The 27,554-nt window shown below is 41.3% G+C and overlaps 1 protein-coding gene across 3 annotated transcripts in view; it reads right to left on the bottom strand.

The window, feature by feature from the left end:
* Positions 1-26,423, bottom strand: part of tnc (tenascin C) — a 48,967-nt gene extending 22,544 nt beyond the window's left edge. Inside the window, exons 1-8 of one of the 3 annotated variants that reach the window (XM_034595724.1) lie at positions 26,048-26,423; positions 14,115-14,691; positions 11,462-12,682; positions 9,507-9,770; positions 9,302-9,417; positions 8,646-8,799; positions 3,554-3,823; positions 3,195-3,380 (exon numbers count right to left, since the gene is read on the bottom strand). In XM_034595724.1, coding sequence (XP_034451615.1) covers positions 3,195-3,380; positions 3,554-3,823; positions 8,646-8,799; positions 9,302-9,417; positions 9,507-9,770; positions 11,462-12,682; positions 14,115-14,598 — 2,695 coding nt within the window. In that variant the 5' untranslated portion in view covers positions 14,599-14,691; positions 26,048-26,423. The remainder of the gene's footprint in view (positions 1-3,194; positions 3,381-3,553; positions 3,824-8,645; positions 8,800-9,301; positions 9,418-9,506; positions 9,771-11,461; positions 12,683-14,114; positions 14,692-26,047) is intronic. The other 2 variants (XM_034595722.1, XM_034595723.1) reach the window with 2 other exon arrangements.
* Between the last annotated feature and the right edge of the window lie 1,131 nt (positions 26,424-27,554).

A 27,554-nucleotide genomic window follows, 5' to 3' on the forward strand; every position in this document is an offset into this window, starting at 1 on the left:
TGGACACAGTGCTTTATTTCCATGAGACGGGCCTCCCAAGGACAAAGAATTGGGTCGAACAAAGACACTGTTAGCCTGTTTTTGGAAGCGTTTTTTGTTGTTTCTCATGGCGTCTAATCCTGCCATGCAGCAGCGCACGGTGCAGAAACAAACACATCCGCCTCACAGCATTGGTTCATAATGTCTTGGGTGCAGACAGATGAAAAGGCGTCCACTTGTTCTGGTTGAGCAGGATCTCTCAGTGAAACAATCCACAGTGTTATTCCATTGGTAACCTGAATGCCACCACTCCCCCCACCCCCTGGGTAGTTTTCTAATAAAGTGGCAGCTTTGTAGACGGGCAAACATTTCACAACACCAAACAAAGACGAGCCACTCTGGAGATGAGCAGGCTGAATAAAACAGTGACCCTTTAACACGGAGCAACTCAAACACAAGCCCAAAGCATTAGATGAATAAACACCTCACACTGTTTCTTTTTTTATTTCCTCTGGAGCTTTTCAGACGTGTCATTTGGACACAAAGTGGTAAGGAGCTAATTGTGGACTCAAAGCAGACAAAAGGAATAAAACCTCTGAGTTTGTACAGTACACGGTCAAACAGTCCATTGGTTTTGCTGAGCAGGACATATTTGTTTTGTACTAAAGCAGCGATCAATACCGGCCACGGCCTAATTGCATGGTCACATGGAGAGTAAATAAGTGAGTGAGTGAGCGCAGGGCCATAAATTAATTAGGCCCCCTGTTAACCGGAAAGTCCTTGATTCTTTGAAATTGGAAAAACACCAGAATAATGTTGCTCCTAGTGAAATGCCTCGATAAATAATAACATATCTTGGTAGCATGCGATAAAAGAGTATTACTAATGGCTGTCATGCTATATTAGGTCCCTCATAAGCAAAAAATTTAATAAATTATATATATATACGTACAAAAAAATATTTGGGCCACTTCAGGAAAAAATCGGAGATTTTCCGAATAAAGTCATAATTTTAGGGTCTGTCATTTTTGAGGAGTAATATCAGAAGATTACCTTTACCTCACCTCTTTATTCTCATAATATTACGATATTCTTCTCAATATACAATATTAATATTATAACTTTACTTTTTTATCCTTAGAACTTTTTTCTTCAATATGGCCACAACACGCCATGATAGTAAAGATTATTATTTGGCAGCAAACAATTATTTTTGTCATGTAAACATCAGCTGTGATAGACCTAAGTAAATGCTTTGCTATATTTGTTTGAACGGGTGAACGTGAATGCAGGACACAGTTACAAGTGATAAAGTGAAGATTTATTGGGGAGATGATGATGGTTCAGGCAGGCGAAGGCTGAGGGAGAAGAGGGAATGGTGGTTTGCAGGTCGGCGCCAAACAAGGCTGAGCTGTGCGCCGGGCTGGAGGACGGGTCAGTGGAGACAGAGCTGGCAAACTGACGAGGCAGGAGGCTGAGTGAAGCTGGTTATGGAGAGGTGTGTTGTGTGGTGGACAAGAGAGTCAAGCAGACCAACAGGCAAACATAAAGGGATCCTGAAATTAGAGGTTACTCAGAGAAAACTATAAATCCCATTTGAATTGTGTGTAGATGTTTCCACTGATACCCTCGAATCTGTCAGTACGTTGTACTTCCTGATGCACAAAGTCATAAATCTGAGACTTTAATCTCAGAGAATTTGAGGTTAGGAGGTTTTGTTTTCATAAATTTATGACTATGTCTTTTACTCGGAACATTACCTCTCCTTCTCCGGCTCCGTAGTCTTTTTTATTTTTAACCTACAACGGCTCTAATACGCAGTCATAAATGCCTTTACTAATGGTCGTGGGAGGAACTTTAAACTCTGGAATGTTCTCTTTGACTTTGCTGTCATCTTCTTCCTATAACTACATCAGTCTCAGAGACACAGACCTCCAAGTGCTCGTAAAAATAAATCTCATACTTTGATGAATGAAACAGACCAGGGCTCAAGTTGTCCATGTTAACATCTCACTTTTAATGACTTTTGTGAAAATGCATCACAAAGAAGGATATTCTTGGTGAGGGAACCTTAAGGAAAGTTGGCCTGATTGTTTTTCCTAATGGGAGAGGAGGTGTTCTTTTATTTATGTGACAGTTATGAGCCGGTGAATCACAGTAAAGTGATTATTGGGTTAGACACGATGCAAATCTTTCAACTGACAGGGTATGCAGCAGTAATGATGAGGTACGAATGGACCATTTGACTTCGTAGAGTATTTTGTAGCATATATGACCTATAATCTATGTAAAGGTGGAGCCATAATTAATTAGAGAAATACAGAAACTGTTAGAAGTAATGATCAGTCTCAGTGAGTGAGTGGCAGATATGCTGTGACTTGTTGGTATCACTGGGATTCCACATTATTCCTCTTGCATGGTTTAAGTCTTCTAATGGTCTAATGGTCGTCACACTTCTTCTGGATTCCCAGCTTGTAAAAAATCCTTGATACCACTTTCTAATTAGCATCCTTGATTTAAGATTTGTAGTTTATTAACACTTACTAAATCATTTATAATAATTGCAGATGTTGTTGTCATTATTATTGCAAGATAATAACAATTTCATATTTTTGGCAGCCAGATTGTGAGAACTTCCTTTGGCTGCTGTTTACACATTTCCAGGATGACTCCCAGAAAAACTGACTTTAAGACCATGTACTTTTTGGAAGAACATCTGGACTGAAATCCATTCATCAACATCTGGATAGATTGGGAGGTCAGATACAAGACAGTGAGAATCTGGCTAAAGAGACGATCATAACCACCTGCCAAACAGACTTTTATCTGGAAGAGGATCAAACTTGTTGATTATCTATCAGTAAATTATTTAGTATTGTCTACAACTTATAAACTCTTACTAAGGAAGGAAAAATAGTATGAATAAAAGATGTTCATATTTTGAACAGAGTATCTATAAAGATAATTACATTATGTGTATATATATATATATATGTACGGATATCCATGACAAATGAGCAAACATCCGCTGATAATGAACCTGAGAAGTAGTTGACAGCTCTTGAAAACCTAGTAAGTCAACGCTGATTCAAGGTTATTGTACCTGTGGACGGATGTTATGTCTTTGCTGTGCACTCAGCTAGCGAGCATGCCAACCTGGATGGAGTTTTGCATTTTGTACTGTATGTGTTGTGCGTGTGTTTGTGTATCACTACCTGTGATCTTGGCCTGGGTGGTTTCTTTGGGTCCTGGAGGAAAGAGCATCTCTCCGTGATCGCCTCCAGACAGAGGTCCGTACTTGATGCGATAGTTCTCCACCTGAGCTTGACTGTTCTTCCACTCAAGGGTAATACTTTCGTCTGTCAGCTCCACCATCTGCAGGTCTCTGGGAGCGTCCAGGTCTACACACATAAATGGACTTTAATTGTATTTTTCATCTAGGTCTGAACCCTAAGTACTTCCTTTTAGAAGCCAAGATTTACAGTTGGGTGAGTTATCTAGGCTTTTGAGGACATCATCATCCGTTATTCTTCTTTCTTGAAAACAAAATAAAGCAAACACATGGTATTCTTACCTGTGAGCAAAGTTTCATAAACAGGAATACTGGTCCTTTCTCCCATCCGAGCTGTCAGAGACACCTCGTACTGGGTGTCGGGGATGAGGCCACCCAGGTGGTACTGTGTGTCAGTGGAGGACAGTTCTACTATGCTGCGGTCAGCAGGGTTAGAACTGGGCCCGTAGGAGATGCTGATGCCATCAACATGGGCTACAGGCTGGAACCAGGTCACCAGCGCTGTGGTGTCTGTCACATCACGTACGTCCACCTGACTGGGGGCATCAATCCCTAAAAGGGCAAAAAATTACAGTCAATTTAAAGCCGTTCTATTTGCGTATAGGTGTCCTCAAAGGTATTTGATGAACGTTGTAAAGTTGATCTTTTTTGGCCGTCAAGTCTGTTGAAGTTATTCTCATTTGGTAGCCTGTGCGTTAGTCTTTGAAGTTGATCAACTCTTAAAGAAGATTCATATATTTGCAGAACTCAGTGGAAAACATAATGATTTATTAAACAATCACAAATTATATGTCATGAATATGTAACAGTTCATACAGTCATGAGCCTTGTCAAGGAAAATTGTTTTGTAGAATTTTGAAAATTAGAAAGTTTCCCTAAAGTTTCATCGTGAAAAGAGGGTCATCTTTTCACGATGAAACCTTTCTGTACATATTTTGAAATAGAATTATCAATCAGATTGTTTTCTTTCTTTCTTGTGCAGGCAGACAATATTTATCTGTTAATGCAATTCCTAATTGTGATCTTGTTTGTGCTCATGGTGTGAAAATGAAAGCTGATTAGATTTGTCAGAAACAAACTTTGTCTCAGTTTGTATTTTAGTTTTTTTGTTTACTTATCATCTGGTCTTCCTTTGTTCTACTAATTGATGGAAATGAATTCTGATCATATTTCATGAAGGTGGGAAGCACAAGTGGAGGGAGTACGGTTCGTATGGTGTGGAGGCAAACACCAGTGTGTTATATGGATGGGTGAATGTAACCATTTCAATAATGCAGGTACTAAAAAATGTGACAGGGCTTTTACATTTATGAGGTTATTCAAACTATTTATAGATCAAATCCCTGTGCCCATGAAGGGCGCCTTTTCACCGACACTGAAATTGATTTGTCACACACAAGCAACTTCAGGAAAGTCAAGCCTCTGTGCAGGGCTGATAAAATGAGGAATCTATGTTTGAGCTTAACGCAGATTTGTCTTCCGAGGAGATGTCACAATACCATTCTCCTGGGAGGCCGGTGGCCCTCATGAGCCCCACTGCTTGACTGGTGCCTCCCACACATTGTGGGTTGGGCTGGAGGGGGGAGGAGTGAGGGGGAGCGGAGCGGAGGGACCCGCTTCACACAATTAGCCCCTCAGCATGCAAATCCCACAGTACACGCCGCAGGCTGGTGTAATGGGGGACAATAAGAGAGACAACTCTGAACCTCATAACCCACCTGACACGTGCACATACATATTCGTATGTATGAGTGAATACATGCGTTTATTGCAGGCATAAAAAATATTCCTCCGGTTTGACGTTTCTTGTTTTACAAGTACATAAGAAAATGGTTTCCTATTAGAAAAACCTTGTTCATTCTGTATAATGAAAGTCAAATACAAAGAACAGTCGATACCTTATATTGCAGGATGCATACTTCATTCTTACTGTATAATTAAAGAGTAAAACATGTAGTACCGTCACACACTAAATAACCCACATACATTATTCGTATTGTGTAATGTTGCAGTTTCCCTCATACACAAACATAATTTGTATGTGTCGGAGCCGATACAATACACACATGTAGAGTGTATTGTCATGTCCTCAAGTCAAGAAATTTGTTCATGTAGTAGTAAGGGAGCTCAGGTACACTGAAGAAAACAAACGTGCCTCTCTCAAGTGCACTAATATGAAAGGCTTTTAAAACAGCATTATTTGAATTATTATAATGACATTATGAAAAATAAGGTAAGACTGTAATGTGTCTTTCCTGGTACTCTTTCAATTTTTAATCTTCAAAAGGCAACAAGGTAATTATAATCCATAATGTTCTTGAGCCACTATTGTTACTCCCGTGCTCTCCATTAGTACCCAATTATACTATAATCAATTACTCATTACACATTATTCATTGAACATAATTTCCTTGCTCCTCCACATACTTGTGCATTCCATGCATGTACAGTGATTGTATTATCTCATTATCTTGTATAAGTGTCGGGTATTTGACCTCATCTATGATTAAAAACAAACTGTTACATTTGTTGTATTGCAGTATTCTAACCTCAGTACCTCAACAGAAGTGATCACACCCTTTGACTTCAATGAAAGGCTAACAGCATTAACAAGGCTATTAAAGAACATGTGAACGTCACAGCTTCCTCAGTTATGACCTGTGAGGAGCTGCCTGTGAGGAGCTGCCTGTGAGGAGCTGCCTGAACAAGTCAGAAAATAGGCTTTGAGACTCTATAAAGATGGGAGAGGGCACAGGAGCATAAGGAGGCTGCTGAACATAAACTAAAACACAGTGGCATCACAGGCATCACTGGTTAAGAAGTGCCACACTGTAACTAAGTCCTCAAAATGAAACCACAAACAAATTAGTATTCACACCATCTTTAAAAAAAAAATTAAAAAAAAGAAAAGCCTCTGACTTGGTGAAATGATTACGTGACGAAACTAGTCTTTCACTCCAATAAAATGTTATTTACATAAAATTTTACAAATGAAGAGGGCACTGACCTTTGATGCAATTGGTTCTTAGATAGGGGCCATTCAGTGCAGTGTTAGCTATGTATTTCTGTTTATCGAATTAATTGACCACTACTAAATCAGTACTCAAATTATGTGTTTTTATATAAAAAAAAGAGTATTATCTATGATTTACCGTAAAACATCCTAAAATCCAATGAAATATGGTGATCTAACGTTACTTATTATGTATCAACATAAATTTTTACTAGTTATTCTCTGACTGGATTTTGATCAAATGAGAGTTTTACCTCTTCAAAAATACATTTAAATGTACTTTTCTTACAGAAAAGTCATCATCTACATTATTTAACCAATATAAGGGGTAACATAAAATATTTAAAGTGTATGGGCCATTTTCCTTAGAATGCTGAACAGTAAGTGCTACTCATAAGAGTAAGATTCAACCACCACACATTATAACTACAGAACATACATTAAATGTGGTCCTAAACTCCAGAAGTCACAAAGGAAAATGAAAAATAACACCACCATAATGTGTCCAACACTTAGTTATGAGTTTATAAGAAAAATGGTGATATGACAGGCCTCTCGTGCTTATTTCCACACATCCCTCTGTTTATTCTGGCACAGTGCAGACCATTCTCATACTATAAATAAGCAAAGAAGTGGCCTGACCCACTGCTGGAAAGAGCTGCCATTTATTAAATGTAGTGTTGAATATATGGTGAACATAGCTGCGCTTGTTGGATGTGCTTTGTGGAAACAGAAGAGTCCCAGGGGTAACAGCCAGCACAGTTAGAGTAAAGGTTTAAGTTTCAGCCAGCCACAGAGCCCTTTTAAAGAAAATACACATTTAACAGCTTCAGCAGAGCTGTGCTCTAACTCCATCCCCCCCCCCCCCCCCCCAGTCAAGAGACAGAAGAATTGCTTGGTGGTTGATGTGGCAGGTGAACTCACGTACTCAACCCCATTTTCTCTTTTTCATATCGATCCCAAGCCCCAAGTTTCTCGGACTGTTACAATCCATTGGGCTTTATTGCCTGATAGAGCTGTGGAGATATCTCATAACTTGCCAATTGGGCTTAAAATCTATATCTCTTTTCACTACCCCGACTAAATCACAACAATGCAGTGAAATCTAATGAGCTAATCTCTCAGGTTTGACATGTCAGGCTGTTTACAGTACTCTGCTGGGAGCTGCAAGACAGATAGGCCAGATGGAGAATTCAATGAACCTGCACAAGGTATGAAGGTGACAACCTGTTTTTGCATTTGTGGTTGACAGCTGCAAGTGACACTTTATTACACAATAACCTCTATTTCTGGTAAATCCATTCTCAATCTGCAGCTCTGGGTGTCTGAAAGTTTAGGTTTATTATCCTGCAAACCTGCTTTTTATACAAAATCAAGGTCAAATTTTCCTGATATAAAATATCAAATGAAATTTAGCTGTTCTAGAATCCCCAAGTGATAGATTTAGAGGGATTTATCTCTACATTATGTCTGTGTACACAGGGACCATTGTGTCTGTTATAAAGAGCAAATAATTTATCCAGAATGTGATGGACCAGAAGTCATGGATATGAGCTCTGACCAAGATGCCAAAAAACAAAATTGTCCACCTGTATTAGTCTGAAGAAGAGTTTCATCCGTACAGTAGAAACTTGAAAAGCTTCATGTGCTGTATGTCATTATTACCTATGGATATGTTTTCACTCCTGTTGGTTTGCTTGTTGGTTTGGTGGTTATTCAACCCATTCAATGTTGGCGTGGATCAGGACAAAGGGGTGGATCCAATAATTTTGTATTACTCTCTTCAAAATTGTGAGATGTGTGTTTTTTGACATTTTTACCAATTTCCCAGAGAAAAGTTAATGGATATTGTTAAAAAAAAACAGGTATATTTAGAGGACTGATAATTATATGTGGTTTTGTATGGGCACTGTTGGGCCTAGGGTGGAGATATGTACTCTACTTAGTTTTATTCTACTTCATTATGTACTTTGTTATATCAATACATCCCATTTTCTAACTCTGTAAGTGTAAAACCTTTTTGTTATATTTTATTTGTTTAGTAAATTGAACATATACAGTGGGCATTGAAGTGAATGAGGTAATGTTCTTAGACATTTGGACCCCAATATACATCAAAACAGGTGGATGAAAATCCACTTATTTTGGGGAAGTAAGAAATACTTCCCCCATATATGTGGATTTTCCGTCTCTGTTTCAGGTTCCTCACAGAATTTCAAAAAAAGGAAATGCTTCAAAGGGTTAAGTCAGAGAACCCTCTCCAAACTAAGTAAATGTTCACCCTTCTGGAATAAAACCATCCCAGTAAGTCTGAAACAATAGATTGATAAGCCAGTTAGCAGCGTGAATGTGTACACTTACTTGTGACGACGTTCTTGGAGGCAGGCGGTCCACGCTTGTTGTTCTTCACCACCTCCAGTTTGACCTCGTACTCCTGGCCAGGGCCCAGGCCCGACTGCTCAAAGGTGGTCTCTGGACGGCCAAGGGAGTTAAGAATCTCACCATCCTCCTCTTTCTGCCAGCACCAAAACACACCAGTCATCAACCACTTCAAAGACTAGTCCTGGCATAATGTGAGGAATAGGGGGGTGGACATCCAAATAATACATAATGGCGCTCTGGGTGGCGTTTGGACTTAAGAGTTGACAGGGTATTCACTTTAACAGAGCGTGGCTTTGAGCAGATTCCAGTAGCACTGTTTGAAGAGGTTTCTATGAGCACTCAAAAAGGAAACTAAAGCATTAAACAAAGTAACATTTTCTATGTGTTGCATGGGGTCACTGGAGCTGTCAGAACATGCTAACACGGTTAAACCATTTTCCACAGGATAATCACCCTGATCCTCATGTACGCACATTAGGGAAAAACTGAATCTGAAGAGGCAAGTCAGCAGTGGTCCATATATGGTTTTTACCATCGGAAAATGTGGATAATGACAGAGTATGTGGTAGGCTCTAGAGTTCAGCCACCTCCAGGAATACAGAAGCTCCATTAACATGATGAATGGCGGGACTCACTGTGTTCCTGAAGATGATGTTCCATCCGTCAAAGGGAATGTCCAGTGGGTCCCACTGTACCTCCACTGACGACTCCCGAACTGACTTGAACTTGAGTCCTTCAGGCTCAGGCAGATCTGAGAGGAATAAGGCAAAACGATTATCCACAATTCATCTATATTAATACATTGAATTTTATAAATCGCCACAGAGGGGAATCACATACGTGTGGCCACCCTTGCACTGACAGGAACACTCCTCTTGTTGCTAAGAACAGCAAAGACACTGATCAGGTACTCAATGCCAGGTTCGAGCTCCCGAATGGTGGCCAACTTCTGATCCCCAGGCACACGCATGTCTAGCTCCAGGCCTCCTGGTGCTGTGGGCGCGTAGGTGATCAGGTACTCGGTAACACGCATCTCATTTTCCCAGGACAGGTCCACTGTCTCAGGGGTGACCTCTATCACTTTTAGGTCCTTGGGTGGTGAGACTGTGGGGAAACACCGTAAAGTAAGTTATGTGTATTGAACATCTAAAAATGTCAGTAATTAAGTTTTTTCGAAGTACTGCATTGTCAGAAATCTCAAAATAGGAAGATGAGCCCAACTCAACTCAACTTTCGGTAATTCAAGCTGGGGATTCGTACATAAATTTAACATAAACTCTTGAACCATGTTCACAGATACAAAGTTGAATGACATACAACAGATATCATACTGAACACATGAATAATGTGTTTTCACAGACATTTCCATGCATTGCTTGATCTACGAGCTGTAGCACCGTCTGAAATATTTGAACATTTATGACTGTTCTTGGGGTAGATTTTCCCCTCATCCCTGAACAAGGGCAGTTTTCCAGTATTTCCCATATGATTTGGCAGAAAGTAGCTGAGCAATCGAAACCAAGCCGCTTCACTGCATATTAAGTTGTAATGAGAGATCAAAAGTCGTCGGTCAATATTTGACATTCACATTAAATTCAAACATTTTCCAATCATATAGAGAAATAGTGATATTATGTGTACTGTCAAGTAAAAATGTTCTTACTATATATTTTCCAATGGGAAAACAATTATACATGAATTAAACTAAGATGGCCTTGTCAGATTTGGGCATCTGACAAGGCCATCTTAGTTTAATGGTTGTTTTTTCTGGCAGAAGAAAAATAAGATATGAAACCCAATGCACATTATTAGATTCCTATCAAATTGAGTTTTCCCAAAAAAGTATAACATTTTATATTATGTTACATGGAGTCAATTTGATTGCCTTCGATGTTAAAAAACCTCACTATAGGAATTCCTAAATATGCAACTTTCTAGAGGAACTCTGAAAAATGTATCTGAATGTCATATCACTTCTCATGTCTACACAGGAGGCATTTCGGGTACTTTTTTCAGTGGATTCAATACTGTGCCTCAACGCATCCTAAGACACAAACAGCCTGTCCTGGTCTCACAGCACTTACAGACCGTACCCACAAAGACTCACCATTTAGCAAGTGCACAAGGGGGCTCAGCCACAGAGTAGTGAAGCTGCTGCTGCCCTGCTAATGTGCTGCTCATGCTACACCTCCTGTGTGGACACATTGCTTGTATGGGTGTAACCTGGCATGTGTTTATAGCTGTGTCTATGGTGTCTATGTTGTTTTACTTAAAAGCTTCAATTATGGGTATTTCTATGTAAACATTGGGTGAAATACTGTGTATTGTGAAAAGGGTGATTCAACGATTTCACTGACTGACTGTTTGGTTCACTGTCAGCAGCAGGTAACTGTTTTCAGCTAAACCTACTGTACACTACTTGTCTGTACTAGATGGCAGACAGATGAATGTTAGCAACTAGTTCATGAACATAGTGGAGCAAATAGCAGTTAGAGCCACTGTGGTGGAGACCAAAACCAACCTAAAAGGAGAGTGAATATTGAATTTTGATTCTTAGTATGAATAAATTAATTACTATTACACTTTGCAGGATAATTAAATGTTGAACATGTAATTATTAGCTTGATGTACATCTTTGGCTCAGAATGATTGCTACAGATTGAAGCATGTATTGACTTGGTAAATCTGACTTTTGTGACACCTATACCCATGAGTAATAGATTATATGAATGCCATTAAAACACTTCTATGTACCTGTTGAAAAAAGTTCAGTAAGTATTAATGGTCTGTCTTACCCTCAGAGCAGTCCTCTCCAATGAAGCCCTCGTCACAGACACAGACTCCGTTCTCACAGCGTCCCTGGTTCTGACAGTCTCCGGTACAGGTCAGTGTGGAGCAGTCCAGTCCAGCGAAACCCTCGTAACACACACAGTTGCCATCCACACAGTAACCTCTTTCAAGACAGTTCTTGGGACACGTCTTCTCACTGCAGTCCTCACCAGCGAAACCTTTATGACAAACGCATTGTCCGTTCACGCAGCGACCATGGTCCAGGCAGTCATTCGGGCAGGTCAGCTCACCGCAGTCTTTACCTGTGAAGCCAGCAAAGCATTGACACTTGCCGTCAATGCATTCTCCACGTCCCATGCAGTCTTTTGGACAGGTCTTGATACTGCAGTCCTCCCCAGAGTATCCCTTGTTGCATATGCACTGTCCATCAATGCAACGACCCCGGTCTTGGCAATTGTTGGGGCAGGACAGCTCGCTACAGTCCTCACCTTGGTATCCCAAGTCACATGCACATTCTCCATTAATGCACTTTCCCCTGTTGCTACAGTTGTCAGGGCATGAAAGAATGGAGCAATCTTCACTCTCAAATCCTGGATCACAGATGCATTTCCCATTGAAGCAATGGCCTCTCTCGTTGCAATTTGCGGGACAAGTAAGCTTTGAGCAGTCTTCTCCACTGTAGCCAGTCTGGCACACACACTCGCCATTCACACATGCGCCACGATTGTTACAGTTGCCAGGACAGGTGAGATTGCCGCAGTCTTCCCCAGTGTAGCCCTGGTCACAGTAGCAGGTGCCGTTAATGCAGCGTCCGCGGTCATAGCAGTCATTTGGACAGATGAGTTCGGAGCAGTCGAAGCCCGTCCATGGCTCATCGCAAACACACTCATCCTCTACGCAGCGCCCACGGCCCAGACAGTTGTTAAGGCAGTTGGTCTGGGAGCAGTCCACACCAAGGAAGCCCTCCTCACATAGGCAGGAGCCGTCCATACAGTGGCCGTAGTCACCACAGTCCAGTAGGCAGAGCTCAATAACACAGTCATCCCCACCAAAGCCCTCAAAGCATTCACATTTGCCGTCCACACAGCGGCCCTGGTCCTGGCAGTCGTTGGGGCACTCAGGTTCGGTGCAGTTGTGACCCTTCCATCCTGGCTCACATGTGCAACTGCAAGTGTCAGTGCTCCAGTTCCCACGGCCATTACAGTAGGGCTTTGTGGATACTTCACCTTGAGGGAGGTAAAAAGAGGCAAGTGATTACAAAGTATTGTAATGTGATGAAAAAAAATCAAACTAGTATCACACAAGCTCTGGCCTCAGCAATATCACAAAATACCAGGAGCAGTCTTTTCAATCAAACATGAGAATTAGATCTGAATGAGAAACTGGCCATTCAAACTGGGTGAATTCATAATTTAGTGGAGATGTGGAACTTCTTGGTCTACTCCGGCTGCACTTTGTGAGTTAGGTCAGTAACTGATATGTCTAGTTTTACTTACAGGACCAGATCAGTTTTTTGGCATGTTTTAACTTTTATTGTCATAGCATTTTCGTATGTATGAAATAAGTTTCTGACTTAGTTCTACAATTTCAAGAGGTCACTGAAGAGACGCAGTTCTATAAAGACCCTTGATAGGGAAAAAAGATTCCCCGCCCATAATGAGGACAGACAGAAAATGTGGAGAGGAGTATTATATACAGTGCAAGTCAAGTCTAAAGGGAACTTAGACACCGTGAAATTAGAATTAGAATTTTGCCATGGTTTGCAATAAAGCTCAGAGTTGTATATTACAGGACATTTTCACAAAAAGTCAGTGTCATCGTTTCAGGATACCATAAAAATTTGACAATAATTCCACTGTCAATAAACACTCAATGACTTAAAATGTACTGTAATGGATCAATTATCTCAAGGAATTTACCATGTTATTTGCATACTATATAATTAAATGAATGAAAGCCAATAGCTGCATTACCGGTTTGTAGTAAAATCTATTAACTTATGTATGCATAGAAAAAGGGATGGCAGTGGTATACAATACAGCCAATTTGTGGTTAATGAGTTAAAGGTTCAGTGTGTAGAAGTTAGTGACATCTTGTGGTGAAGTTCCATGTCTCAGCTGAAGACCCCTCACCTCACCCTTCCCTTCCAAACATGAAAGAGAACCTGTAGTAGCCTTCAGTTCTCCTAAAAACTCACAAGGTGTTTAGTTTGAACAGTTTGGACTGCTGTAAAAAAACATGGCTGCCTCTGCAGAGAGAACCCGCTCCCAATATGATAATAAAGTATTTATATATTAAGGGCCCATTCTAGGATAAAGAAAATAACAATTTGTAAAATTTAGATCAAACACACTAGTGAAAAAACGTCACTAGGATTATATTATATTCAATTTCTACCAATAGATCCTTTTCACCTAAATCTTACACACTGAACCTTTAAAAGATCCAAATCCATTGCTATGGTCACATACAAACATTTTAAAATTGTACTGCATCTGTACCTTTTTTAGAAATTTGTATTCATGACCTTTCTATGCTCAAACATTATTCACTGGAAGCACTTTAGAAATACATTTCACTTTAGTTGACTGCACGTAAAGTGAACAGTACTGGTGTTAGTAAAGTACAGTACAACAGTGCATACAGTAAAAGTTATACCTGCAACTTGAGCTCCACAGCATCCTGTCCCGCTGTTGCACTGCTCCCTCAGACTAGACAGCTCTGACTCAAGCATCTCCAGCCTGTTCAGGATATCCTTGATGTCTGGCAGCTGGTTGTTGCAACCGCATGCCTGCTTGGGGATATTAATGCGGTGGGTGAAAACAATCTGATTGTCGCCATCCACAGTATGCTCCATGTGCTCGGTGTTCTGCATGTCCATTGGGTTTGGCTTTTGTTTGAGCTCTGTGCCTACGGGCGAGTCAAGATCCACAGAGCAGAGGGACGTGGTGGGGACGTTGATGTTGTAGACGTGGTTGAACACTACGGGCTGGTCAGGGTGGGGCAGAGTGAGGTTCTCCTGCGTTTTCTTGGGCATCAGAGTCTCTCTGCGGTGGCGGATGACCTTCACCAGGCCGGCCGTGGAAAGCTGAATCAGCAGTGCCACAGTCATGCAGCCTAAAGCGAAGCCTTTCATCCACATGATGACACCCTGGCTCCGTGTCTTCTGGTAAAGAAGCAGCTGGAGGGGAGAATAGTCTTTTCAGGTATCAAATGGGTTTCCTGGTCTTGAGTCCTACAATAAGGAAGATTCATTTTTTACTTTTTGTTTACTTTGTAGGAACATTTCACTGTCACATAGTTTTACCAGGAATTCACAAAGAATCCTGTTGGATATTAATTTGTCTAGTTTGCCCTTGTGATTTGGTAGAGATAAAACAACATATTCCACCACACGCACACACACATCCACACCAGGGGATCATAGCTGGATTGAAATATTACAGTATCCCACTAGAAAGCAATTAACCTTTATCTGTTGCCCCTAACAAAAGACCACTTCCAATCCTGTTGCTGTCTTGGACCCATTTTAGCCCATCTGCTCCCAGTGGAGCAGGGTAGTGGATGACATGGGGGCATTCTTCTCACAATTCCTCTGAGTACCTAGAGCAGCAATTTCTGCCAGGACGGCATGTGACCTTGGAGCCTCCTTTTTCGAATCATGTTGAGACAGGCTGGCACCAACAACACCTGTATGGTGGAGAACTTCCTCTGTACTCCACAGTCCAGACCACAGATGTAGCTGACAGACTAATGCCAGCGGACACCATCTGTGTTTGTACAGACCTGTGTGATGCACAAAGTTTCCTGCAACCTGCAAACTGGCAGGTCAGCACTGCTTTCCCATAAGCCAATGGGTTTTCTTTTAGTACTGTAACATGATTCTTATTGCGCTCACCTTCTGAGACATGATTCTTTTAAAAGGTCTGGTGGAAAAAAATGTGCTGAGGTTGTGGAATAGAAGCAAACCTTCAAACCAGATGTTTTACCTTGCTGTTTGATCTTAGTCTTGAATTAAATATACAGACTGGTTGACGGTATAAAGTCTGAGACTGTTCCATCTAACATTAGGTGTATTTATGAAAGAGAGGACTGATTCTTCAAGCTTGTTGTTCCTATAATAATCAGATTTCCATTTATTTAAATGCAGAAAGGTGGTGAAAGGCATGAATTAAACGTCACTACTGGAACCAAAAGAGAGATTAAGAACATATAGTCCATGCCTGTTTTTTTAAGTGTCTGTCTCAGGCTGAGTTTATATAATTGCACCTTTTACCCCTCCTTGTCAGAGATGCTGACAACGATCATTTCCTACCTCTCATAAAACCAGTGTGTAGCTTGGCAGCTCTAAAGGTTAATAGCAGCTCTTAGCAGCCCACATGAAAATGTCTGGATAAGCAGATATGAAAATGTATGACTGCAGGCAGGCATACATAGCATATTCCAAACCGGTGGTGGAATATGTATGAAGGGGTTTAATTTCCGTCGCCACACCTGACCTAGTCACAGTGATGAGTGAAAACACAGGGCCCTCTTGGCTGGGAATGTTCACGTGTACAGGAACAGGGAGGAGGTCTGTCAGTCAGCAGGTAATATTCCAGGAAGAGATGCTTGGTCGCCTCATCCCAACCTGATGTGTGATTAGGCAGGCAGACAAGAGCTCAGCTTTGAGGGATCGCATGGTTTCAAGCCCCCCACCCCCCCACCACCATCACCATCAGCCCCCCTGATTTGACAGGAAGGGATGAGCGCCTCCATGATGGCTAGACTGTAAAAGTGCTAATGGGAGAGCTGAGGATCTGGGCCCTCAGGGATCTGAAAGAGACCCCACCCCCCCACACTCAGCTGCTAACACTCTATGTCACACTGACACAGCCACAAGCACGCACACACATACACACACACACACACACAAACACAGTCACACCACTGTGACCAAGCATCACAAACCAGGGATTAAAACACAAAATAGGCAGAAAATTGCTTTGAGTTGCTGTTAAGGTTTTAGTTTTGGGCGAATGGTTGGCTTTCCCACTTTGAAGGGTGGCTGCTCTCCACATGGACCTCTGAGCGAGGCAACCCCGAGAGACCAAAGCAGGCTTTGTCTGAGAATCTGTGGCGCTGGCAAAACTCTGCTTCACTCAGAGATAAACTAAGAAAAGAAACTTCCACAAAGTCTGAGAAATAATTTGATTTGGCCTTTTCACCCCTGAGCTGCCATCTACTAATCTTTAATGTGAAGTACAACAATCACAATAAGAGAAACTGAGTGTGACCCTGAGAAACACAGAGCTGATCCCTCTGTTTGGACTTCCTTCGTGCCCACCCTGTGGCCCTGGCATTATGCTAATGCGACTGGTTGTTGGCAACACAGACATGGGCTTGATACAGTCTGACTGCTGCTTCTTTGTAATTCCCTCACTTGGTTTTGCTCTATAGTTAGCTTCTCAAACAGCAACAAAGCTTGTTGCCTGTCTTGTGGTCAAATGTGAGCAGAATTTTACCAGGGGAAAGCTGCTGGTGCAACTGATCCACATTAGCTTGTTCTCAAGACATACAAGTGAGACACTTAAAGTTTTATACCTCACACAGTGAGAGCTGTAAATTCTTCAAAGACCCATTTGGGGTCCATTTTAAAAGTGATTAGGCCTCTCCCTGTCAGAAAGGTTCAGATCATTCTACCGTTTTATTGCTTTGAGATTTAAGTGGGGGAAGGGGTAACAAATCAGACAGCCGACCCTAGTAACTTTGACCCTTCCCCTGACCTTGAACCCTTGACCCCAACCCTACCAAACCCATAAAATACAATGCACTACTGACTTTATATTCACAAGATCATTAATCAGGCTTAACATTCGACACATTAACAAGTTTTTTTTTTTCATTCAAAATTTAGCTAAATGGTGTAAATAATTGCTTTCTGATCTGCTACATCCATGCTTAGGGATTTGGTTAAGTTTAGCCTTTACTAAAACTACTGGGTTATAGTAAAGACCTAAGTCATGGAAAAAAGAATCTCAAATGTTGTCGTTAGGATACAGGATTACAACAGCAATCTCCAGTCTCCAGTATCCCAATCCCCCTCACCTCCCAAATTTCTACAACTCAACTTGTGTAACTGAGCATCAAACAAAGCAAATGGTTTGAATCTTATTGTAGGCATAAATTGCACCAAAAAAAACCCAAAACACTTGAATGTAACAAAAAGACCCCCAACATGTTTGTTTGAGTGGAGGCTGCAGAGGCATGTTCCAGTCAGGCCACTGGTCATTAACAAACGAACACGTTAAGATGGGGTGTTTTAAATGTGTAATGCTATATTTTCTCTAGTGATGAAAGTCTCATTAACTAGTATTCAACATCAATAGTAATGCAAATTATGTGTGTAACATACAGCTATGAATGTGTGTCAGTGGTATGCACAAACCTTAACAAAAGGTGATACTCCTTCATGTACAAAGTCCAAAAGAAACAGTGACATCCTGAGAGTCTTTATATAAGTCTTGGCTTTCATACGTCCCTGATATTCCCATTAGTGTAATGTAAAAAACATTGCCTCTTTTGACCAGTTCAAGTCGCAATAACTCCCACCGTCCTAGCAAGAATGTCAAGTGCTTTCCAACATGTCCCTAGATGTTGTGCTTATTGTTTCCCTGCCATGTTGTGTAAGTCTAAAACCATAATCCTTGAGTAAATCAAGAGAATGTATTTATTTCACACAAAGGAGGACCAAGAGGATCAAGATAAGAGTGAAACCAGGACAGTCCAGTCAGGACAAATCCCCATAAGCTACTGGATACCTCCAGTCCAACATGGCTAGAAGGCTCTGTCTCATTATAGTGGTCTATCACTTAGCATTGATCTTGTTTCCCCTTGGACAGTCTGTGTTAAATTGAAATAAATAAAACCTGGATGGATGATTACTTCTCCAGTGTTATCTTTTCCTCCTACTGTCTCCCATATTTTTGGACAGTTTTATTTTCAATTCAGTGGGAGATTGATGAGCCGCCTTTCTGATTGGCGAGAATTGCATATATCTTATGCAGGAGTCAGAATCTCTTTCAAATTCCGCCAGGACCCCAATGCCGGCAAACTGAGCCATCACTGTAGTTCAGCTAAATGCAGAGACGCTAGCATGTGGCAGGTCAAACAACAGAAACCCATCACTCAGCAAGAGTTCAGCAGCATATATTTGTACAGATGTTATAAAATGAAGATGTCATTTGTGTAGGCACAAAAGACCATTAAGTGTCATCACTGTGTGCTCCAGCAAAGTGTTCATTTAAAAGTAGACCAACATGGAGATGCAGTCAGGGCGTCTTCTGAAATGGAAAAAAAGATTTGCGAACAATCAGCAGTGTGAACAGACACCGCAGCATCCTTCTGAAAACAAACAAACTGAATAATGAAGCAGTGTGCCCCACTTGGTGTGTAAAAGCTGTAAATATTCAATGACCACAACTACAACTCAAGTCCCAGGACTGTATGTTAAACAGGTCTGATGGGATTCTCAGTCTCCCTTTTCAATTCTGAAGAATTTATCAAGCTTCCCTAGTTTTGTAGGTCGCCCATGACAAAAACTCAGCTTGCCTTCTTTGGTACAGAATCTAAATCTGGGTCGCTGCTATAAGGACTGAATGGAGGGTTATTGTCTGAGGCTCTTTTCACCTTGAGATACTGTCACATTGTAACGGGGGGAAATGACCAGGAAATGGGCCTTAGTCACGGACACTCACTTCCACATCAATTTTTCTACTTGCACCTTTAATCTCATAATTTAGAGAGCCACAAATCCACTGGTACTGCAATCTGTTGATAAAGTTTTATATTATAATCGACTTGCCTGCAAGGTGAAAGAAACCTCACACATACAGTGTGTCCTGAGCTAGAGCAGGTGAATATTGATTTGGATTGTGTATTTCCACCAAGGTCAGAGAGATAGCGAGTTGCTGAGGACAGCACTATGGCTGTGAGTTATAATCATCAAACACAGGAATGAATTTCCCGGGAAAAGGCACAGCTTGAGTTTACTGCTCGATGCATGATCAATGGTGCAGTTGTTGCCGCTTCTGAGAAAAGGATTTTCAATTTTTATCACCTCATTCTGCTGAAGACACACGCCATTTTTCTCTTTCTGCCTTTTATGACCAATGTGGCCGTCGCTGTTGAGCTGAAGTACACAAAACAGAGTCGGTAGCATAAAGAAGCAAACTGCTCGCTTTGGTGGCTGAAGAGTTGCAGTGTTTGAAATCTAGAGTGAATAGCCATTAGTTGCGACTCATTTCATTAGGGAGCAGGGGTGAGCAGGGAGGACAAGGCTGAGTTCAAGATGTGGTTCAATTACAGCATGGCAGAAATGTGGTGACGCCATGGTATTAGGACACGGCTAATTTGAAGAAAGGCCTCCTCTTGGCCTCCTCCTCCGGAAAGTCTTTACAGTTGTGCCATGTTTGACTGATGCATATTTCACAGGCAGGTTAGGGTTCAGCAGGTCAGCGCACACCGACATGAATGGCCAAAACAAAAAACGATCTGAGCTCAGAAATTTGTCATTTCTGTCATTTTCGGTAATGGAACCAACTTCTCATGTTAATAATGACAAATATACTTTAAGTATAAAATGGTGGCAGAGATTCATTGTTGAAAATCTCCATCTCATCACATTTTTTTGTCTTTGGTTGTTTCCTATAACTTTGCTGTTTCAGTTCATTCGCACTGTTGTCATGGCATCACTTCCAGCAGCAGCAGCAGGCAGCTTTCTTCTGTCTGTTGCTTGTGTAAATAGGCACCTATTTGCAAATAGTTTGCTTAAAAGCTAAACTCATTAGTCAGTGAGTTGATTCATAGATCATATTAAAAAATGAATCTGCAGCAGTTGTTCATACAAAAAATATGTAAATGTGAATCTAACCATCTTAAGCTTATTTTCTGCTATGTTACACACCAACTTTATTCAAATATCAAGAAAGTAATCAACACATTAATCACTAGTGAAAATCATAACCACACATCACCCCCAACCCCTTTCAGAGGTAAAAATATGTCATTGTTGTGTGAACAAATTGTTCTACAGCTCCCCAGTGGCCAAAATCTATTATCGGACTTATTTTATTAATTAATTACTTCTGAAATCAGAAATATTTTTAAATCCTTGTTAATACATCAGCAGATTCTTTTCACCTATTTCAAGAAAATGACTTGGGAAGTAGAGTCTGCAGTGACGAGTTTTACAATGCCTTTTCATATTTTACTCAAAATGGAACTACTTAGAAATTCTTAATAGATTTGGGATTATTTTTGCTGATGTCCTGATGACAATTTGAGATAGGCAGGCTGATTAGTTTCAAGTAGGTAATAACACAAAATGAGATAAATGTACAGTTATTATACCTTTGCTAAAGGTTGCTCTCAATTCCATTGCCCTGACAATTACAAGCTCTCTATCCCGACTCACACTCGACAAATCTGATAAAAGGCAATAACGTGAAATCAATAAAGCACATCAATATTTTTACTGCAACTCCTGTATTATCATTATTTCCCATATGGTTAAAGAAATTAAATAGGGAATACACTGGTTTTGAGGGTAGAAAAGAAGACTGGTTTCATCAAACCGGAGCTACACACATTGGCTCTCAGCTGTGACCCCACTGGATCCGATGACACAGATTACGGGGGAGTGGTGGGGGTAAGTGTGTTCATGGCTGATAAGGCGGACGGGGAGGCTGGATCTGAGATACTGGTAGAAACACTTTATCTGGGTACTCAGAGAGAGTGCTCTGCCAAGGCTGAGTCCTATCACGCTCACAGAACCGCCAGAGAGATTTGGAGCCAGCGTTGACATGTCTGACTGATACTGCACCAAAGAACTCGGTTTCTTCAACCAAAACCAATTTCCGACTTTGACACTCAGATATGGAGGAGATGAATGTTGAGCGAACGACAGTGCTCATTGGGTCAGTTACACAGCAGACAGTCAAATCTCAATTCAGTTTTTTGTGACCTGTCTCATTCCTCGACGCAAGGCCCATCAATTATCTTTATGGCGCTCCCCCTGCGGTGCCTCCCTCCTTCGTTGCTGTTCTCACTGGGTCCAGATGGAGGGGTTAGATGCTAGTCATTGTTCATGAGGTTTTTAACATGCTGGGTACCGGTGGCCTACTGTTTATTAGCCTAACCCCTGTGTGGTGTAGAGGCTTGGCAGCCTTTACTACGCATCCACCTGCTGATTTTTCCAGACAGTTGTGAGTTCATAGGCCTCTGTTCTGCCTACTTCCTCTCCTATGCATTTACACTGCACTGCAATAACTATAAAAATCTGATTGGCCCTGGGCACTGCCTGTGTCGTTACACTACACGGAGGTATTGATGTCGGCTTCTGGGACTTGTCTTAACTTACCATGTAACTAACACCTTCCCGCTCAGGTAATGAGCTGCAAGGTGAGAGCACAGTCTCCTCACAATCCCAACAGAGTGTTTGCTGGCTTATTTTGCATGATTGTCACCTCTATTGAGCTTTTGAACCTGAACCTCACCAACAGCACACTTAACATAGAGGAGTGAGCAAATTTATCAGACCGAATGAGTCAGTTCACAGACTGAAAGACACCACTAAGAAACATATTTAGTGACCCTGGGTTGCCTGGATTCTTATATTTATGTACCAGGTAGGATATTTTTTTAACTAGAGGATAGTAAATCCAACCTTTCTATGTGGCATGTTTGAGTTGTTGAAGGACTAGAAAAGTAAATTAAGACATTGAAGGGAGAATGCTGAGTAAATATGTTCAGGAGTTTTCAAGGCCTTTCAAATGCTGCATATTTACGCACTTTGCACTTGAGCTTTATTGGTTATTTCCATTCAAACAGGATGGAAAGGATTTTTTTCTCTCTACTAGAAATGGAAGCATGCATGTTGGCTGTGATACCCAGACATCTGTTTGCCCTTGTCTGTGATGAAAGCCTGAAGCGTGTTCCGTGTCCAAATTGGGAGTGCCTTCCATTCAGACACTTGTATGAGCCTAATGACCCGAATCCCCAGGGTCGTCTCTTCATTGGCTTCCCCCAGTTTTTACCATTTTTCCCAATTTAAATTGTCTGCCCCTCTCAAAAAGGGCCCCCCATCATGGTCCAAGAACATTATAGCTCATGCATTCCAATGTGCAAAGTTACTGGTGGAGGTAAAGTATTCAAATGAAGTACCTACCACATGTGTTCATCTATTGGCTGCCCCAATGGAGGGCAGGGCAATACAAAGGCATCCCGGATCCCACAGCTCCAAGACATCCACTCGTTTCCCGTCACACATTAGCATCGGAGGAGCATTAAAAACCATCTGGGATGCTTAAAAGACTGGATTTGTTTGAGGGAGGTCTTTGTTCTGTGGCGATGGCTAATCTGACTGGGGCAGACTGAGACACAGGAAAGACTGTGGTGACTTTTGTGGGGAAAATACGCTCACTTGTAAAGTATGAGTCATTTAATCATTTATTTAAACTCTAAATTAGTGGATAAATGAAAGCATACTGCTCTGTGATGCCAACCGTCAAGTTCAGTCAAGAATCTTGGAATTAGACACAACAGGATTAGTCTTCCATAATTGGATGTTGTGAATTTATAGGCTACATCCTGGAAAAAAGTCTAAACCTTCTCTTGTAAAATGAGCCATGTTCCAAATATGGTAAAATCCCTTCTGGAAAGGGTTGCAGATATTCTCACACATCGGTGAGGCTGGACTATTTCTCAATACATCACTTGTACATAGAGTGATTAATATGTTAAGAGTGTTAAAATGTTGAGAATGAGCACAAAGAAAACCTACTGCTGAGGTCGATGGGAATGTCATCCTCTGAGAGTCATTAATATCTGTATAAAAATATTTAGTGTAAAAATATACTAAAACTACAAGTGCCACAGTCCTCCCTGAACAATAGATCTTCAGTTTCCCTGTGCTGTATGTGCCATTGGCTTTACTACATTCACATACTGAGAACCATCTGGACCACAGGTGGTCACGTCTTTCGAAAAACACAGTCCAGTTGAAATTTTCTGAAAGCTGTACCCATACATTATGTCAACAATTTCAGTGAACACTACATCATCTAGAGCCAATATGACATGTCACCAAAAAACCAGTGCCAATGCTGAAGAAGAAGGACAAAAGGAAGAAGAGGGATGGGTGTTTGGATCAGCCTGAATTAAAGTTGACATTAGTTTAGTTTAACCAATACATCTCTGCATCTCCCCTGAGTCTTGCCCAGCGTGGGTCATCATGAATACGCACAATTATTGTTTGCTTTCAGTCACCAGTGGAGGAGCTAAGTGGGGTTAAAGACAGTCACCCTCTCAGCGAGCTTTGTAGGGCACAGAGCCTTGGGAGCTAACAGCTGTCCAAACAAAGGCACGTTTCCCACTCATCGTTATGCCGAGTGTCACTATCAGTGGCTAGTCATATGCGCAGCCAAAGCATCATGAAACGTTAATGCACCAAGCCTGCACTGCTGCCTAGGGTCAGGTAGCGCGCTCATGAGGAGGCAGTCCTGTGAGCACAAACCCATGCTTGACATATGTGCAAAACACGAAGCTGTGAAAAATTTAAAAATAATAAAACAAAAGATATTTCAGATGCCTGCAGTGCATGTGAAGCTCCAGCCAGACTACTCCATTGTGTCTGCATCTCCTCAACATACACGAATACCACCCAGCACAGGATGCCCTGGTATCCTGCGGGTCTCCTCTGTCACAGCCCACCTCACGTCTCCATACACACCCACCTCTCCCTCTCCTCTCTACCTCCGTCCAAACCTTCTCACGCTGCGATGTACACAAGGACACAAGTTTCATCAATCACTTTCAGGGCGATACAGTGTAAATCCATGACACTTGCCATAAATTCTGATTAACCCAGTCTTTAAGCTCTGCTGACCCACATTTAAGAATTTTATTAGCTTCCAGCTGAGATTTTGGGACTCCAAATCTAAATGCAGTTCTGTTCACCCTGAGAGTAGGTTAGGAGGCATAAATCTTCAAAGCAAGACACATTTTGAAAGCAGAAATAGCAAACTTTTTCTCTTAAAGTTGAAATGAGCAGTGACAACAACATAAATACCAACAATTCATGCTTCAGCCTTGTCTGCTCCGGTATGACCTTTAGCTCAATGTGGTTCGAAGTCTGCTTATGTTTGATAAATATATTCATATGTATGTGATATAACTAATTAGTTGACTAACTCAGTCATGTCAGTTATGAGTCCTCACTACTTGTGTTACTGTTACACCATATGTGACACGTATCATGTCATTGATGCTTGTGACCACAGAGGCCACTGTTTACTCAGGTTTTCTTTAATACTTAAAATAATTTCAAGCTAAAATCTGAAAAAATTGATTGGCAGCAATCAAGAATAGGCTGTCAAAACCCTGTGTCAGTGAATTCACTTTATTTACTAATCCATCAAACATCATCTCTGTCAAATTGTCTGATTATCTTTCAGTTTATCTGTCCGTCTCCCCATGAGACACAGCTGACAAATAAATGAAGCTGACCTGGAGATAAGAGACTCGGAAGCACATGGTGAGCGCGTGTCTGTGTGTGTGTGGGTGTGGGTGTGCGCGCACGTAACACATATGCCGGTGAGGCTGCTGGTTTACAGCAACATATATGCTGGAGATCTGGGAGACGAACCAACCAGCGGCATCTAATACCGAGCAGCTGTCTGTCTCCTGGGTTACACAAGCCTACTGTCTGTCTGCTGGCAACCATAAAGTGTACAGCTGGACCTATACAGACAAGCAGCCCGCACACACACACACACACACACACACACACACACACACACATTAACACACTAACTCTCCACTGCAAACCCATCAGCTCAGCATCAGCCCTAATGCAAGCAGAATAATTCAGTAGATCATCACAGACTTCCATCTCTGAAGACATTAGTCTTTTTTTAACTGCCCTGGTAATAAATGGAAAATAGCCGGCAAGAGGAAAAACTTTGACAGTAAAACATAATTGGTACCCAGGTGCATGCAGTAAAGACCAAAATTAAGCCAGTCTCTGAAGTCCTCTCTTGTAAAACATGAGGATGAATTACAGAAGCTGCTTTTATTTGCTAAGCACCCCATACTCTTCACTGGAGTGGGAATATAGCATCTACGGTCACAATCAATACAGTCAATTAATTGACAGTTCACTAATTAATAATGTGTTAATTATCAAGCAAAATTGTCACATTTTGATTGGGGTTATATTCAGATATTTATATTGTTAAAAAATGATACATTTGAAAGATATTACCCTTAAACAGTTGATCTACAAAAGACACATTGATAATGGAAATAATCATTAATTGCATCCCTACATCACATTTCATAAAAACTACTAAAAAAAATTAAATCTGAAAGTTTTAACATTAACTTATATAAAAGTGAGAAAAAAAGCTAAGAGAATGTGGTTGAAGTTAAACATTTGTCAAGCTCTGCAATTCAGTTTTCTCATTCCTCTTAATTAGGTAAGGCACTCAGCCATTTCCCCCTGCTCACCATTCAAACACATTCATTCCATGCAGGTAAAGAAGGTGACTTACCTCACACACAATGCTCTCCTCTGATTGCAAAATCGAAGCAGTAGCAGAGTCTTATCAGGCAGCCCTGGCAAATGTTCTCACCAGTCTGTATCTCTCAGAGTGCTGACAGCTCTGTCATCTTCCCTCTTCTCTCTGTTCTCGTAGAGTGTTTACTCGAGTCTACCTAGAGAGCCGGCTGATGTGCAGCCAGTGAGGAGAGAGAAAGAGGGTGAGGGTGAGAGAGAAAGATAAAGAGACGCAGAGCGACAGGGAGAGAGAGAGAGGGAGTGAAAGAGAGAACTCCCTTTCTCTTAAACAGTAGACCCTATGCGGTCAGACTCCACTCCCACCTACTGCTCTCTTAAATGCCCCCCACCCATTCACCCTCTCCACAGCATTGTGACTGAAAGCGAAGGAGCTGAAGAAACAGGACGCCTCAAGGCTGAAACGAGGGAGAGTGACTGAGAGAAAGACATGGGGTGGGGGGTTGGGGTTGGACCATTTGCTGCAAATTGCAGTAGCCAAGCCAATGGAAAGCAAGATGGATAGATAGTAGTTAGTGACCAAGATATGACCAAGGCCAACATTAACATATCGTACGAACAAATTGAAATCCGGGAGTGAGATCCCAAAAAGTGAATATAAACTGACGTCAAAAATAAAGTTTTAAAAATGTTGACTTGGCCGTTTATTCTATTGTGGTTAGGGTTTTTAGAAAAAGTCACATGTGTCGCAGCGAAATCAGTGTAATTACTTCATCCGAACAAATTCTGTCATTCTTAGCGTTTGTTAACATAGTGGCTACAGTGGAGCTAGTTGAATTACTCCAACTAACAGTAACATTCTCGCTCTACTCAGTCATAGCTGTCAATAAACATGCTAGTTAGCTTGAGTGCGAACTGAATAGTAAGGTCACAGTTTATTCAAACCATAGACTGTATATTAAGATGGATGACACATCTGCACTTCCTCCCACTATTGAGAAATGAGGATGAAATATACTTGATAAGAGCGCTGCCATCTGGAGCATCACTCGCCAAAGTCTGGGGAAGGAGCCGATAAATTAAGGTCCTGTCGATGTCTGTGTTTGACCTATCACGAGTTGGTCTCAGCAGTCAATCATGACATTGGAACCCAATTTTATAGCAAAATTAAAACCAAACATACCGGACAACTGAGCACAAATATCAGGATGATAAGAACTACCTAAATCTAAACAGAAAACATCTTTGAGAAAAATGTATGGGATGTTTACTTTCCTATTTTAGTTTGGCCAATGTCCAATCCATTAATATGGAGGAGGTTGTATTTATGACCTAAAAGGCAGCCAGCCACCAGGTGACGATAGAGACTTTACTTTTTTTTGCAATTACTGGTGTGATTTTGCAGGCTTTTGTGAACTTGACGATAAATATTTTTGCACCCTCTGCCTGTGTAAATCCAGTAACTGTATCGTTCCACTGAAACAAGTTGATTTTGAACTTTTACTGTTTAAAGTTTTCTTGGATCTTGGCCATAGAATTGGAAT

This window comes from Hippoglossus hippoglossus, chromosome 9 (genome assembly GCF_009819705.1).
Source record: "Hippoglossus hippoglossus isolate fHipHip1 chromosome 9, fHipHip1.pri, whole genome shotgun sequence".
NCBI lineage: Eukaryota > Metazoa > Chordata > Actinopteri > Pleuronectiformes > Pleuronectidae > Hippoglossus > Hippoglossus hippoglossus.